The sequence below is a fragment of the Cydia fagiglandana genome, chromosome 21, assembly GCF_963556715.1.
Source record: "Cydia fagiglandana chromosome 21, ilCydFagi1.1, whole genome shotgun sequence".
NCBI classification, from domain to species: domain Eukaryota; kingdom Metazoa; phylum Arthropoda; class Insecta; order Lepidoptera; family Tortricidae; genus Cydia; species Cydia fagiglandana.
In genome coordinates this window covers 12,255,199-12,273,089 of record NC_085952.1, presented here as the reverse complement: position 1 = coordinate 12,273,089, position 17,891 = coordinate 12,255,199, and the positions used below count along the sequence as shown (strand labels likewise).

Sequence of the window (17,891 nt, the reverse complement as noted above, 5' to 3'; positions counted from 1 at the left end):
GTTGGAAATGGAATGTCACTCTTATTGTCATTAGTTGCCACATTGCCATAATTTGTCTTAGCAAATGTTCTGCAGAGATAGTTTGGTCAGGTTTTAGTATGTTTATTTAAGTAGGCATCAAATTATGTATATAATGACTGTGCAGTTTCAGAGTTTCATATATTATTAGCGGCTTTTTATATTTATAAAGAAAATATAAAATAAATTATATGTTACAAAATCCTGACCTCTTAAGCTTGAAGTTTAATTAGGGAATAACTTTTTTAATGTTTAATTTCATTTACCTAAGATTAATTGTTATTACCATTATATTTCTGTAATTATTCAAGCTAAATCAAGTATTATAATCAAGTATGATTAGTTCTTGGGGTGATACCATAGAAATTCAGAAGGTAGAGATCACATACCTAAGTAATAAAAAAAATTAAAATAGTTTATAATATTGCTTTATTTAAGTAACACTAATAATACACAGTCTTATTTCAGAATATCTAATAGTTTGGCTTTTTAATGACACAAAAAACCCGTAATTATATTCTTACACTAAATATTAATTCGGAGTCAATGTCCGTATTTACTTTTTCTCATTCAAATATTTTAAATATTTTATTAAAATATATTTACCAAACTGGCTCATACCCTGTACTTTCCAAACTTGATATTTGTACAGCAATTTCACTAAATTTCAAACTTAACGTAAATATAATTTAAATAACATTAGACAATTTGAAATATATAACAATGCACCATAAATTCAGCTTTGTAAATGTAATTTACAATAATAATTTAAAGCTTATTAAACATACAACAAATATCTAAAATGTTGTAAAATGTAAACTAATCAATAGTAATAAGATCATTTGAAATCTCCTGCACTGATCTATAAAGAATTAAGAAATACCCTTAGATATAATAAATAATCAATTAATCATCATATATTTTCGCACCTTTTTAGTATCAGACTCTGCAGGTCTACATATGTTTATTTCTTATCATTACGTCCACACTAAGTCTAAGAGCAATCGCAGCAAATATGATAATGATTGTTTGATGGCTCAGTATGGACGCACCATTACGACTGAACAGTCAACGTCAAAAATATGTTTACACTTTTGCACCTTACTCCTTTGTAATAAGGCTAAAAGTGTAAACATATCTTTGACGTCGACTGAACGACTGACTTTGCGATCAAAAGGTTCCTGTAAGACGTTGATAAATGTCATCTCTTAGATGGTTCATTTACGCTAAAGAGCATCACACACCAACTTCAGGAACTGACGACAGGGACGCAGCAATATGTATACATGAGATGCAGATATCTCTACCGTGTCTAACTTATAGCTGCGTTCCAGTCACCAGTTGTAGAATTAAAGGTGTGTGAAGCTTAAGTTTGTAGCATCTATAATGGTGAGAATGTATTTCCACGCCAAGGATGACTCACATTAGACAAGGCCGTGTCCGACCCGGAGCTTCCGGTGCATCGTTTTCTATGGAAAGCATCACGTGATCGCCTGTCATGTCATAGGAAAGTAAGCGCTGGAAGCTCCGGCCCGGACACGGCCCGGTCTAGCGTGAGTCATCCTACTTGGCGAAGCAATGAGCGACAAACTTAGCATAGAAGGACTTTATATTTAAGTAATAAACGGGTGTCATTGTGAATCCCTAGCAACGTTTGTCCTGAAGTCACTTGCCCTAACTGGTTTGTCCTAATGGGCACATGCCCTAACGATCAATTGTCATAACGACTATTTTCCATAATGTAAGGTTCTGAAAAATGGTTAGATTATAGAACATGCTGCCACAAAAGTGGGTTAGGTTAGGGTTAGGAACTGCGACCCTCGCAAAAAAGTAAATATGCTTAATAACATTAGGATAAGTAATCAATAATAGGGAAACCAAAATTAGGGTTTTTAGTGTTAGGACAACTGATCATTATGACAAAAAAGACTTTAGGGATTCAGATATAGATCCTAATAAACAATAGCGTAACTTTAAGAGGGTATCTGTGCCTTATACGCCAAGTCGTTGGCGTCTTGAGCAATGCTCGAGGATCTGGCGTAGGGGTAGGAAGACGCTGGTGCTGTGGGGGAGTTCCATTGCGGAGATGCCGACTGGAAGCCAGTGAGCTGGAAGAAAAAAAAATGAATCAACTTTTAGAGATGAAATAAAAATATTCTTTTTTATTTCAGACAACTAGACATACATAAATACCTTAAAACTAGCATAAACACATTTACATATTATAAAACTAAACACTACATATTATGGCTGCGATGCAGTTCGCAACCCCGCAGTGTCAGAGAGCCGGCAGCGGAACTGCCGAAACTTGACACTCTTCGGCCAAAACTCCTCCTTTGTGAAGGTTTAGAACACTGATTTCATGTCCCTAGACTCAAAAATATTTTTTCAAAAACCATGTTGATTTTTTAACTTTTTTTGTTTACACGGGAATTATTAGATCTAAGTATTTAATGAACATATTAAAATTAACAACTTGTTCAGACGAAAATTAAATTTTTACATAAAAAAAAAAAATTGTTTCACAATTCACAGTTTCTGAATGCTTTGGTGAAATTGCAGCAGTTGTCTTAACTTCAGATTATATTAGAGGAGGCGTTCAGAACAGCCCTGAATCTCGCCAAATGCTTCAAGACTTCCTAAAAAGACTTGCATAGAATCAAAAAGTTGAATAAAATCACCTTTCCACTAATGTTGTTCAAGCTACGACCACTCCACAGTTTCTGGATGCGCAGCACAGCTTGGCTACCACCAGGGCCTTGGTGACGAGGAGCGTGAGACCACTGAAGAGAAGGCGTTCATGTATTGACAAAAGCATTCGGTAAACTCACCTTTCTACTACCACCTAGTTGTTCAAGCTACCACCACTCCATAGTTTCTGAATATCCAGAACCGCCACAGCCAGGAAGGCCAGCTTGGCTACCACCAGTGCATTGGTGACGAGCAGTGTGAGACCACCGAAGAGGCGTTCACAATTGCTCTTCAAGAGTTCCTAAATTTACTTGTATTGACTCAAAGCGTTCGGTAAACTCACCTTTCCACTAATGTTGTTCAAGCTACCACCGCTCCACAGTTTCTGGATACCAAGCGCCGCCACAGCCAGGAAAGCCAGCTTGGCTACCACCAGGGCCTTGGTGACGAGCAGCGTGAGGCCACCGAAGAGGAGGCCGACTACGGCGATCACCTTCACGCCAATCCCTGCGAGGAGGGGCGTGTACTTCTTGATTTTGCCACGAGCTGTAAAATTACAACATATAATTAATAAGCACATATTTTGAACCTATGGACTGGCGAACTGATAAAGGTCGCGGCAGTCCGCTGGATGCGGGTGGCGCATGATCGGTCATTGTGGCACTCTTTGGGGGAGGCCCATGTCCAGCAGTAGACGTCCTCTGGGTGATATGATGATGATGATGATGATGATTTTGAAATATAATTTATGGCGATTTTACTATGGACACTTTCAAAGACGTAGGTATAATATATGTATTTCAATGATAAAGAAAATTTTAATTGCATGTTTCTTAAGAAAACAATAGGAATCCAAAGAAACGAACGAAAGACTGACAGATATTTTACCTAAGCATAAAATAATCAAATTTGTTAGCGATTTTACTGCAGACAATTTCAAAGACTATATGTACTTCGATTGTAAAGAAAATTTTAATTACATTTTTTAAGAATGATTGTTCCGAAGAAAAAGGAAGAAAACGACCGAAAGACTGACAGAGTTTCACCTAAGTATAAAATAACCACTTCTGTTGGATTTAACCGCCTTTTTGTGCATGTATTGTGAGAGACTGATCAGCAAGTGTGACGGTTCTTCAATCGGTTTTAAGGATGACGCACGCTAGACCGGGCCGTGCCTGGGCCGTAGTGTCATTTTCTATGACGGCTGATCAGTGATCACGTGGTTCTTTCCATAGAAAAAAAAGCGCCGGAAGCTCCGGCCCGGTCTACCGTGAGTCATCCTTTAATTTACTACAGAAATAGTTCTCGTCTCGTCTTTAAAGTGGCTCTGTAGTTTGGTGGAACGTACCACTGGTAAAACCATAAGCTTTTCGGTATCGTCTTGGGTCGTCCCGTTCGTTTTACGTCAAGTTCTTAAATTAGTCCTATTCTGCTTTCGTCACCCATTCTACATTCGTCACAATCGTCGAGGGCTTTGAATGTAGAATGAGTGGCGAAAGCAGAATAGGACTAATTAAAGAACTTGACGAAAAACGAATGGGACTACCCAAGACGATACCAGCTTTTCCTTAAGGAGTTAAAACTGGGAATTCAAAAGCATCGCTTATCGCTCGGACCTCGGACCACACTAGATAAACGCGTGCATATAGTAGGCACCTTGACATGACACGCGGCACACACGTAATAGGCTATCGAACTGGTTAAACCCACTTTCGAAGTAATAACTTAAGCCGACAAAGTAAGAGTATCGGCGCTATTAGGATTATGAAATAGACATCTATTAGACATGTTTTAGACATCACCAAGATACGATAACGATATGTTAGGAGATACTCTTGAACGATTTCCACAGGATATGGCTTAGAGACCCAATTAACATCTAATAGATATCTTACTCTATCTAACGTAAAAGTGACATTGGTTGCCCGAATTGCGCTGCAAAAGAGAACTAGTTGATATCTAAACTATAACGTATCTAGAATGGATCTAGTACGTGTCGTCTCTTGTGAATATCTTGAAGTTCGAATACGGCAGTAAGTCTATTCTATTCGGATATGCTTATCTACGGTGTACCCTTAAATACCTTGGTCATTCTCAAAATATATGTCCGTGGGCTAATAGCCGCAAAATGTATGAAGAGTCGTGGCAAATAGATGCAACCGCAGACATACATATTCTCAGAGCACAGTATTTTAAGGCTGCTATTTAACTGATCACCAGATTTAATAAAATTTAATACCAAAAAAATCTACTTTACCACCCTAAAATAATGAATGATCACCAAAATTATAACACCATTTTAATGTGAAATGATTACCAATTTTAATACATTTTACTATCCTATTAAAGGAAATGACACCAAATTAATCATTATTAACCCACAAATTGTAAATAATTACCAAATTTCAAACCCCAATTTAATGTCAATTGATAACCAAATTTTTACATCGTGCTATCCTATTAAATAAAATGACACCAAAATAGTCATTGTAAACCCAAAAATAGTAAATGACCACCAAAATTAGAACTCCATTTTAATGTAAAATTATAACCAAAATTTTAAATCTTGCTATCCTATTAAAGCAAAGCAAAATTTTCTAGTAGCATTTCGTTTCTGTATGGGTTGCAGTTCAAACCTAACTTAACCCACTTTTCTAGTAACATTTCGTTTCTGTAAGGTTCGCAGTTCAAACCTAACCTAACCCACTTTTCTAGTAACATTTCGTTTCTGTAAGGTTCGCAGTTCAAACCTAACCTAACCCACTTTTCTAGTAGCATTTCTTATCTGGAAGGGTCGCAGTTCAAACCTAACTTAACCCACTTTTCTAGTAGAATTTCGTTTCTGTGTGGGTCGGAGTTCAAACCTAACCTAACCCACTTTTCTAGTAGCATTTCGTTTCTGTAAGGGTCACAGTTCAAACCTAACCTAACCCACTTTTCTAGTAGCATTTCGTTTCTGTAAGGGTCGCAGTTCAAACCTAACCTAACCCACTTTTCTAGTAGCATTTCTTTTCTGTAAGGGTCGCAGTTCAAACCTAACCTAACCCACTTTTCTAGTAGCAATTCGTTTCTGTAAGGGTCGCAGTGTTAACCTAGCCCACTTAACTGATAGCAGTACAAACCTAACCTAACATACTTTTCTAGTAGCATTTCAGTATGCCTACCTAAGTTATGCGGTGCGGGGTACGGGGGTTGAGCGGGAGGGGCTAGTAATTTTGGCATCATTTTACTTTATTTGGTAATATGTATAAATTTTTTGGTATCATAGTGGTTTATTTAGGTGAAAATATCGCATTTATTTGGTCTTCAAGATTTGGTGATCATTAATGATTTTTGGTAATCATTCAATATATTTGGTATTCGAATACAATTTGAAGTGCAGTCGTAATTAAAATGGTGGTACATTTTGTAATTTTAGGTCTTATTTTTTTGGTGTTCAGTAATTTTTTTTGGTAAGCATGATTTTTTTATTTAGGGTACCAAAGTATTTTTTGGTGGTCATTATATTTGTAGCCGTATTTTAATAGACTAAATTGAACTTCTTGACTGAATGCAGATAATTACAATATACTGCACGACGAAGATATATTTACCTACTAACTTGTTATTTAAAAATCATAAAAACTCAGACAGACAGACAGACGGGACGCTATTTCTAAGAGTCCACTGACTCTTAGAAATAGGGTCCCGTTTTTACGCTTTAGGTACGATACCCTAAAAACATAAAAGACACAGAAATACGATAGAACAGTCGACGCGACGTCAAAGATATTTATACATTTTTCGCCTTATTACAAAGAGGTAAGAACTAAAAGTGGAAATATATATTTGACGTCCACTGTACTTGGACCACACCGTCAGTCGCTACGCGTTGCCATTGCAACACGCTAGCCTTGACCGTAGTTACGTTGTCCGACGTAAGAGGGCATTGAACTGTTTGCATTGACTTTCGTTTCCTTTTGTGATGGAACTTGATCAGAAATTAACGAAAATCATGGTATGAAACAGTTGTGGATATGATTTGCCAACAGAAATGTCACTGTAGACTACACAGAAATTAGGTACCTCTATACTAGTGTTATCATTCGATAGCGTGATATGCGTTCGCGTTTGCGTTATATCTAGGTATTTTTATTTGGGATTTTGAACAGCGCGCCAAGCGGGACGTTTTGGAAACTCAAATTCCAATACAAAATGGCACCTAACGCAAACGCATACGTCGCACTAGGGGTTCTGAGTGGGCTTCTCATACAGTTTTCATGAGGTTAGGGATTAAACACTGAACAGTTTCTTTCGCAAAATTTTACAAATGAAAATGACCAATGAAATAAGCTATGTACATGGCTCGAAGGCAGCATTATTACCTATACAAGTCCTATTTAAACACGTTTCCTTAAAACAAGCCGTAGGAAACCAGAACAGAGCCAGCCAGCAACCTTGACCGAATGTTGAACGTAAGAGGACATTGAACCGACATTGACTTTCGTTTCGCTCGTGACGATTATCGCTATCGTTCTTATTAACGACCCGGCGACATTGCGCGACTGGCTTCAGCTAAGGCGACAACCATAGTTTCCTATGTGGGTTATTGGAAGGTCAGATGCCAGTCGCTTTAAAAACTAGTGCCTACGTCAATTCTTGTGATTAGTTGTCAAGCGGACCCCAGGCTCCCATGCGCCGCAGCAAAATGTTGGGATAATGCGAGGAAGAAGAAGATACTTACCTTCCTACCTACCTACCTTTCTTTCCTTTTCTCCTTCCTTTCCTTCCTTCCATCTTTCCTTTCTTCCTTTGTTTTTTTTAACTTACCTTCTTCAAAAGTTCTGGCCGCTTCCTTCAGCTCGCCTGGTTCAAATTTGACGTTAAGTTTTTCTTCTCCAGACGCATCCCTGTAACAATATGACAACAATTTTAATATTTATTCGTTTAGTACCTACTTAAAGTTCAAGGATACGTGGGCCTTACTGAAAGTTTCTTGATTCTGATATATGAGACGACTGATTTTTAGGGTTCCGTACCCAAAAGGTAAAACGGGACCCTATTACTAAGACTTTTAGGGTTCCGTACCCAAAAGGTAAAACGGGACCCTATTACTAAGACTTCGCTGTCCGTCCGTCCGTCCGTCCGTCTGTCTGTCACCAGGCTGTATCTCACGAACTAACCGTATAAACCGTGATAGCTAGACAGTTGAAATTTTCACAGAAGATGTATTTCTGTTGCCGCTATAACAACAAATACTAAAAACAGAATAAAATAAAGATTTAAATGTGGCTCCCATACAACAAACGTGATTTTTGACCAAAGTTAAGCAACGTCGGGCGTGGTCAGTACTTGGATGGGTGACCGTTTTCTTTTAGCATTTTTTTCCGTTTTTTCTTGCTTTATGGTACGGAACCCTTCGTGCGCGAGTCCGACTCGCACTTGCCCGGTTTTTTTCTAAGTGGCCAGTCCAGGAATTTTCAGTACGCCCTAAGTATGAGTACAGCTTAAAAATTAAGCACTTAACTTATTTCCATAAAGTATTCAATATCTATTAACTTGTGTGATACAATAATTACTTATATTATTTATTAAATCTGGGAGACCGAGCTTTGCTTGGAATACATATAAAAATTCAAAAATGCGCGTTTTTTCCAGAGGTAAGACCTAGCTAGATCGATTTATCATCCCTGAAAACTCCCATATAGTAAATTTCATCGAAATCGTTAGAGCCGTTTTCGAGATCCTCGAAATACAATATAATAAATAAACAAGCATTGCTCGTTTATTTATTTATTTATTTCTATTCGGAGATCCAACAGCTGTTAACATGTTAATAGGTTTTATAGATGTGATACAAAAAGCCAATTACAGGTTCTCACCAGTAAATTCAGATTAAGAAAGACAATTGGTGGTTAGCACTAATGCACTACACATTCATTTAACGCCAAAAGCAGAGTAACTAATTTTGAATTCCTATTACTAAAGAAGATTCAAAAGAAATAAGGAAGAAACACAGCACAATGAAATTTCAAATTCCAATAAGCCAATAAGTTTAAAGGTATTAGATAGATAGATGCTTATATATCTAAGTAGATATATAGATATTTTAAATATGTACACCACCATAAGTTTTGTCTACAAGATTGAATTCTTAGCAAATACTATAGCTACTATAAATACCTAGGTATGTACATACTTATCTTATGTTATCCAACGTATCCTATTATTTTCGGGGGACCTTCCACCTATAGAGATCTTTTGTGCATTTACCCCCTAGAAAAGATCCGTCAACTACTCAAGAGCTTTTCCCACCATATCCATGTGCAGGGTGATGGAGCTCATGGGTAGCGTTTTAAAGTCCTTTGGTTCCAGATATCCTGCTCCAAAGTCCTTCATTCTTTGTCTAGCGAGGGCGTGACATTTACACATTAGTGGTAGTAGTAGTAGTAGTAAAATACTATATTGTACAAAAAGAAACATAAAACATGAAAGAACACACATCATTAGTACAAAGGCGAACTTATCCCTTTCAGGGATCTCTTCCAGTTAACCCTTATTAGGTGTTTTACTGTATAGAAGCGCTGGTGGACTAGCGGTGAGAGCGTGCGACTTGTAATCTGGAGGTCGCGGGTTCAAACCCCGGCTCGTACCAATGAGTTTTTCGGAACTTATGTACGAAATATCATTTGATATTTACCAGTCGCTTTTCGGTGAAGGAAAACATCGTGAGGAAACCGGACTAATCTCAATAAGGCCTAGTTTACCCTCTGGGTTGGAAGGTCAGATGGCAGTCGCTTTCGTAAAAACTAGTGCCTACGTCAAAACATGGGATTAGTTGTCAAGCGGCCTGGCCGGGGGCTCTCATGAGCCGTGGCGAAATGCCGGGATAACGGGATAATAAAAGAAGAAGAGGTGTCTTTATGAAACTTACGTACAGGTACATACTTAATTCTGTAAGTCGAAAAATAGGCAACAGCGTAAGAACAGAAATTAGTTACGCTCTCATTACATGATATTTGTTTTAGAAAAGGCACACTAGTTACGCCTGACCAGTAAGTACCTGTTGGAAAGCGTTTTCGTAACCGTTACAACAATGTTCATTTTCCACGCATGTTTCAGTGAACACAAAAGGGACCTGAGAAATGAACTACGGCGCGATTCAGGAAATGAATTAGAGATTAACTAGATACGATATAGGTAGTAAAGATATGTGTCGTCCACGGGTAAAGGTACCTTATGGCGGTTGGCGCTTACGCTATTATTAACGCCGCTCCTATATTATTGCGGCGCTATGCGACGTAAGCGCCGGCCACCATAAGGTACCTTTTTCTGTGGAACGTCACATATCTTCACTATTTCATATCTAGTGACTCTCTAATTCATTTCCCGAATCGCGGCGCCAGCCGCTATAAGGTACCTTTTGCAGTGGAATGACACATATCTTTACTATTTCATATCTAGTGAGTGTCTATAATTCATTTCCCGAATCGAGCCGCTAGTCTAAACACGTAATGCTAAGGTTTGTGTGGAAATGAGTCATGGTTTCGTATTGGGGTTAGTCCTATTTCTATAGATTTGTTCCTGTTAAATGCATAAAGTACAATGTTCTACAATTCTTTTTGAAGTCAAAAAGAATTGTAGAACCTCTTTTTAATACACAAGCCACTTAATAATAGATGAATAACAAGATGACATCAACGTGCGTGTTTCTTATTTACATACAATGTAACAGTGAAAGTGTAGGTACTTAATACTTGTTAATTGGGTTATTAATACATTTGGGAAGTGACATGATAGAAATAAGATTATACTAGGGCGGTTTGATAAGTAACTTACGGCGCGATTCGGGAAACGAATTAGAGATTAACTAGATACGATACAGTAAAGATATGTGACGCCCCACGGATAAATGTACCTTATGGCGGCTGGCGCTTACGCTATTATTAACACCGCTCCAATATTCAACCGGGGCAATGGTACCTTTTGCCGCGGAACGTCAAAAGGTACCATTGCCCCGCTTACGTCGCATAGAGTCGCAATAATATTGGAGCGGCGTTAATAATAGCGTAAGCGCCAACCGAAATAAGGTATTAAAGGTACCGTACATACGACGTACCCATGGGACGTCACATATCATTTCCCGAATCGAGCCGTTGGTTCGACCTAAAAACAAATGTGAAGAGCTCACTCAGTTGAGATGGTTATGTCTTCATCTATTTCGCGTACTTTTATTATTTTGCCGGCTAAAACCATATCTGAATTTGTATCCCAGTTACTTCTCAAACCAACCTCGTAATACCATCAAACTTAAACAGTTTTTAACGGTACAATAATCCTTTCTTTATCATTGCACAATGTAATAATTTTAGGGTTCCGTACCTCAAAAGGAAAAAAACGGAACCCTTATAGGATCATTCATGCGTCTGTCTGGCTGTCCGACTATTCCCCCCCCCCTTTATCTTTGAAACTACTGGGCCTAAAATTTTGAAAAAATATACGGAAAATGGTACTTTACCTATAGATGACAGGAAAACCTATTAGAAATGTGCAGTCAAGCGGGAGTCGGACTTATGTAAAGAACCCCTTAAACGCGAGTCCGACTCGCACTTGACCGGTTTTTTTAGAATATCCGGAAAAATGAGATGTCCGACTGATGAATAGCGGTTCAATATTACAGAAGGCTGGTGTGTTTTGAAGTTTGATACATTTACTTTTTGGTAAGTTAAGTATCCAATATAATTAAAATATCCTTGTTAAGTAGTTTCTCTTTTGAGGAATTTCCATTTCATGTTAAAGGAATGTCACAGGCAAATAAGAGCCGTGTTTTTATGTATGTCAAGCAAGGATGACTCACAAACGATAAGCATTACGTAGGTTTTTATTATACAAAATACTTCTCTCTTTTATCTTTTATAAGTTCAATATTTATTTATTTATTTATTTATTTATTAAAAACTTTATTGCACAAATTTACAAAAAAAGAGTACAATTGGCGGACTTAACGCCTTGAGGCATTCTCTACCTGTCAACCATTTATATATACAATACAATATGAGGATCAAAACACGTTTGTCCACCATCTGTTAACATCAGTTGCTTTCTTACTTTGGCTATGTTAAAGATGACTCACGTTGGACCGGGCCGTGTCCGGGCCGGAGCTTCCGGCGCTTACTTTTCTATGACATGACAGACTATCACGCGATGCTATCCATAGAAAACGAAGCGACGGAAGCTCCGGCCCGGACACGGCCCTGTCTAACGTGAGTCATCCTTAAAGGATGCGTGGAGGAGATGAATGCTTAAAAAAAAGGTCAAGTGCCAGTCGGACTCGCGCGCGAAGGGTTCCGTACCATTACGCACAAAACGGCAAAAAATCACGCTTAATTGTATGGGAGGCCCACTTTAATATTTATTTTATTTCAGTTTTAGTATTTGTTGTTTTAACGGCATTAGAAATACATCTGTGATCATCAATCTGTGAAAATTTCAACTGTGATAGCTAGCTATCACGGTTCATGAGATACAGCCTGGTGACAGACAGACGGACAGCGGAGTCTTAGTAATAGAGTCCCGTTTTTACCCTTTGGGTACGGACCCTAAAAAATCCTAGTCACCTATTTTTAGACCATAACTGTAATATACTGGACTATATTATAGTTAGAGTTAGACCAAAAAAGTCTGCAGCGATTTTGATAGCTCACGCCCACGCAGTGCAAGTGTCATTTTTAACGTCAAACTTCTATGAAATTATGACGTATAAATAACACTTGCCCTGCGTGGGCTATAAAAATCCCTGCAGATTTTTCTTGGTCTAACTCTATGTGATTCCTAGTTAATAGGAAGTAAATAGACTTACTTTTCAATAGCAACCCCCGAGAATAGTTCAACTTTATCTTCACCAGTCCCAGGCGCCGCAAAGCACCCAACCACAGCAACAATCAGTAAGACGCACAACACTTTCATTTTTAATTTTTATTTTTAATTTTTCTTTTTAACGTCTGGCTCCTTGGAAGGTCGAGGATCAAGTGAGGTGAGTCCAGACGCGCCGCTTTTATATTGGGCGCGGGAAGATTTTGTAATTGTGGCAAAGGTTTTTGGGATGACGCGGTCTTGGTACTTGTATATACAAGTAGTAAGGTACATGCGTAGTAAGTACCATATGGTACTTGTATGTACATAGTAACATAGCTTAGTGTTCATTGCGGTCAAATTTTGATATGAATTTTGGTATTTGGTGTGAACTTTACACATATGCTAAACGTTAGTCCCGGTTAGGTTTTGTAATGAATTGAGTATTCGTAAATTCATTAAACATGAAGAGACTAAATGCCACTTAAAACTATTTTAGGTATTACGTATGTACCTATCGGAAGGGTAGTAACATAAATATGAATGTAACTTTCTGGCTGACAAAATACCTAAGTACCTAAGTGACCTAAGTAGGATGAATAAAGCTGCAAACTGTAAAGAAAATATAATTAATAACCTCGGACTTTGTGATGCAGAAGTTAATAGAGTATTTTCCATCGAACAGGTTGTTTGTTTGTTAGCCACTTATGTCGTTTAAGACAAATTAGGAGACAGAGATTTTATGTGTCACTTATAATGTATTTGCCTATTTTCAAGTCTGGATATTTAAATCTGATTCTGTTGTTCCATTCTGAAACATTTGGGTTATATGTTTATACCTAAGTGCGAGCAGCCACAGTGACTAAAGCAATAAAAAAGGATTTAAATTATTTTGTTGTAAATAAAATGTGCGTCTTTAAAAAAAAAATCTCAAGTGTCAAGACTACTTCCACCATAAGCTAAACCTTCATTCATACGTTATTTAGGCCCATGCTTCCGCGGCATCCATAGGATGACAAAGAGCTGAAACATTTACCACCGGCACATGCAAAATTAAACCTTATTACAATACTATAAAGACACGTCGAATGAATGTGTTAGTTGGTAACAATGTTCTTAAACGGAACTATAATAAGTTCAAACTTGCGCGCTCTGGTAATATTTCATAGTATTTTTGGGCGCTTGGGACGACTTTCTCGAAATTTGATTACAACTAATTCAATCGTAGGGTTCATGTTCTCCATTCAATGTTCATCCGTTCCGTAGTCTGCCCTTGTTTAAAAAAGGCTAGGTATTTAAAAAAGAGTTAACAAAATCTACCCTCAAATGGCTTAGGGTAAATGAAAACATTACATGATCAAATAATATAGGTTAAAGTCGGGTCGTTCAGTGACAGATCCGTGTGGTTTTGTATTTGGTTGGTTAATCAACAAATGTTATAACTACCTACCCGAAAATGTACAAATTATTTGTTTCATCATCATCATCTCAGCCATAAGACGTCCACTGCTGAACATAGGCCTCCCCCTTGGACCTCCACTCGTACCGGTTGGAAGCGATCCGCATCCAGCGTCTTCCGGCGGCCTTAACAAGGTCGTCCGTCCATCTTGTGGGTGGACGTCCTACGCTGCGTTTGCTAGTCCGTGGTCTCCACTCGAGCACTTTTCGACCCCATCGGCCATCTTCTCTGCGCGTAATGTGGCCTGCCCATTGCCACTTCAGCTTGCTAATCCGGTGGGCTATGTCGGTGACTTTAGTTCGTCTACGGATCTCCTCATTTCTGGTTCGATCACCCAGAGAAACTCCGAGCATAGCCCTCTCCATAGCTCGTTGAGCGACTTTGAATTTTGAGATGAGGCCGATAGTGAAAGACCACGTTTCGGAGCCGTAAGTCATTATTAATTATTTGTTTACTTTTATTTAAGTATCTAAAGATACAGAGTATAGAGTTACACCAAAATGAATCTGCAGCGATTATGATAGCACACGCAGTGCAGGTGTTATTTTAAACGTCAAACGTGTATAAAAAACACTTGCACTGCGTATGGTATCAAAATCGTTGCAGACTTTTCTTGGTCTAACTCGAGCAATTAAATATAGGTACGTGCCTACGTGCTTACGTAGTTAGAGTTATTTTATTAGGTACTTAGTGTTTTACTCATTCTAATAGTGTACCTAGCTTAATTTCGTAGGTAATTATTAGCATTATAAAAGAAATTCGTTCTACTAAGATACTTGGCACGGAGTACTTGGCATTCATACATTCTGTGTCAAAGTTTTATGCAATGTTACGACGCTTTCACTACGTGCGTGTGCCTTACCAAAAATATAATACCAATATAACACTTTACCAATGATGATGATGATGATGCTCTCCTGACCGATTTCGGCCCCAGCGACTGTGTGTTCTGGACTAGGCAATTTTTAGCTCGTGTTATTAGAGTGTAGCTGATCCACTCTCTGATGCGCTCTTAGGTGGCTCACGTACCCTATCTTCTTGCTAAATACTCGAGCGCATTTTGGGCACGTCAGCACACCACCTACATAGTTGTAGGAAATTGAGGTTGGCGGCCGAGCCTTAAGCTCATCACGTTTTTTGTCGAACTCACTGCGGCTCACTTTACCAATACCAATAATACCATCAATATACCAATTTATTTAACAAATTGACAGTTTTATCATCTTGCATGGGAAGTCTCTTCTTCGTCATACTTAGGTGATACTGAAAATTCCTCGACTGGCCACTTAGAAAAAACCGGGCAAATGCGAGTCGGACTCGCGCACGAAGGGTTCCGCACGACAATGCAAAAAAAAAAACAAAAAAAAGCAAAAAAAACGGTCACCCATCCAAGTACTGACCCCTCCCGACGTTGCTTAACTTTGGTCAAAAATCACGTTTGTTGTATGGGAGCCCCATTTAAATTTTTATTTTATTCTGTTTTTAGTATTTGTTGTTATAGCGGCAACAGAAATACATCATCTGTGAAAATTTCAACTGTCTAGCTATCACGGTTCGTGAGATACAGCCTGGTGACAGACGGACGGACAGACAGCGAAGTCTTAGTAATAGGGTCCCGTTTTACCCTTTGGGTACGGAACCCTAAAAATAAGTCTTCTCATACATCAGAATCCTGAAACTTTCAGTATGGCCCACGAACCCTCATGACTGAAGATCGTGACCAACAACTATCTGCCATATTCGAACTTCAAGATATTCACAAGAGACGACACGTACTAGATCCATTCTAGATACGTTATGGTTTAGATATCAACTAGTTCTCTTTTGCAGCGCAATTCGGGCAACCAATGTCACTTTTACGTTAGGTAGAGTAAGATATGTATTAGATGTGAATTGGATCTCTAAGTTTATATCCTGTGGAAAACGTTAAAGAGTATCTCCAGATTCGCGCAAATGTCAAATTTGACAGGTTAGATCTTAAACATATCGTTATCGTATCTTGGTGATGACTAAAAGATATCTAATAGATGTCTATTTCAAAATCCGAATCGGGCCCTATGTCCCTCCATTTATCGTGAACAAGGGCCATGTGGCCCGCCTGATGGTAAGCAGTCACCGTAGCCTATGGACGCCTGCAACTCCAGAGGTGTTACATGCGCGTTGCCGACCTTTTAAAAACCTGTACACTCCTTTTTTGAAGAACCCCCTACTGTAGACCCTCGGGAAAACCTTAGAAGGGAGCTCATTCCACAGCCGGAGCCGGAGTATAATATCAATTATACTCGTATTTCGTACATAAGTTCCGAAAAACTCATGGGTACGAGCCGGGGTTTGAACCCACGACCTCCGGATTGAAAGTCGCACGCTCTTACCGCTAGGCCACCAGCGCTTTATTATATAATATGATATAAGAGGTAAGTAAGGCAATGCACTCTGACTAGTATTGTGTAAGCGCGAGCTGCGCGTAGTATAAGGGGCAGTATATGTTGAGTGGACAGATAAAACAATAGACGACTATAGTCTGTATCTTTAGGTATTTAAATAAGTTTTTGCCAAAAAATTCATTCTTGGTACAAGCTTTTATCGCTGACTGTACTTTTCTTTCCACAGGCAACTAATGCTCATCGAGACAATTCTAAAAACCCCAAATACAATTAGGTTTCGTTGTTTTATCACATAGTTCCTATGGCCACCTCCGATCTCTATCATCAGATCAGCTCGATGACACCATAATATTGCATTGTCACCCGACTTACGTATGTAATTAAATGTAATTATTACGTACTTATGTAAATAAAATAAATTTCAGCTCAATCGGAAACCGGGAAGTGGATGGATCAAATTTAACTTGCAAGATTTAATTACACACCGACAACGGTCAGGTGAAACTAAATAAAAGCTTGTAATAATAAAAGTAAACAAACAATTTGTAAATTTCGGGTAGTTATAACATTTATTGGTTAACCAACCAAATACAAAACTGCCTGGATCAGTCACTGAACGACATGACTTTAACCTGCATTATTTGATCGTGTAATGTTTTCTTGTTTTCTTCTACCTGCAACTGGCTTAAGGAACAATTTGAGGGTAGATTTTGTTTACTTTTAATTAAATACCTAAAGATACAGAGTATATGATCATAGTCCAGAGGGTGCTGTTATTCTCATGTATAGGGTGACAGTTCAGTATAGTATGAAAAGTTTAGTTCCAGACTCCAGTTCCAGTCAAATTCCGCAACATGGCGCGTGATCATATATTACTGGCCAGCACAGACAAAACATCCTCCAGGCTGAGCATAGTCGCGCTACCCCCTCTGCCACGCATACGGTAATTTTACTCCATGTTCGAGTCGAAAGTGTCTTTGTGTGACGTCCGTGTCTTTGAACGGACCAATCACGACACGGGACTTCGCTCACCTCGTTCCGCGCACCCCCGCATTTTTAGCATCATCGGTTGCATGAAATAATTGCTCTACTCGGTCTAGAGGATTCCTAGTCTATGCTGGCCAAGCTTTATATTGCAGTAAGATTCATCTGTAACTTATGCGTATACGCATCCAGATCAAATAGAAAGTGCGCGCGGCCTTGACGTTGACCGCCGGGGAAAGTGCCCCTGACCCCTTTTCCTTGAGTCCAGAAACTCGTGTAACTGACCCCTGTTGCACGTGATACACACAGCGCTTATCTTAAATTATCTTATCTTTTTTATCTTATCTTTTGTTTTATTCTTATTATTGTTGTAGTATTACGATTTTCTTTAACTGACGATGAAACAACCTGTACTGGTAATAAAGGGCGCCGTTACCTACCAAAACCAATTTGCACGACTATCTCGATTGTATGACGCGCATAAGTATTAATTAATATTTGGGAGACCGAGCTTTGCTCGGAAA

At 38.7% G+C, this 17,891-nt stretch overlaps 1 protein-coding gene across 1 annotated transcript; it reads right to left on the bottom strand.

Annotated features, from left to right (window-relative positions):
- Positions 1-1,991: 1,991 nt before the first annotated feature.
- Positions 1,992-12,659, bottom strand: LOC134675240 (uncharacterized). Its single transcript, XM_063533458.1, has 4 exons — positions 12,548-12,659; positions 7,519-7,598; positions 3,053-3,255; positions 1,992-2,126 (listed from the first exon to the last, which is right to left on the bottom strand). The coding sequence occupies exons 1-4, from the start codon at positions 12,652-12,654 to the stop codon at positions 1,992-1,994; spliced, it is 525 nt and encodes a 174-aa protein (XP_063389528.1). The 5' UTR covers positions 12,655-12,659.
- Between the last annotated feature and the right edge of the window lie 5,232 nt (positions 12,660-17,891).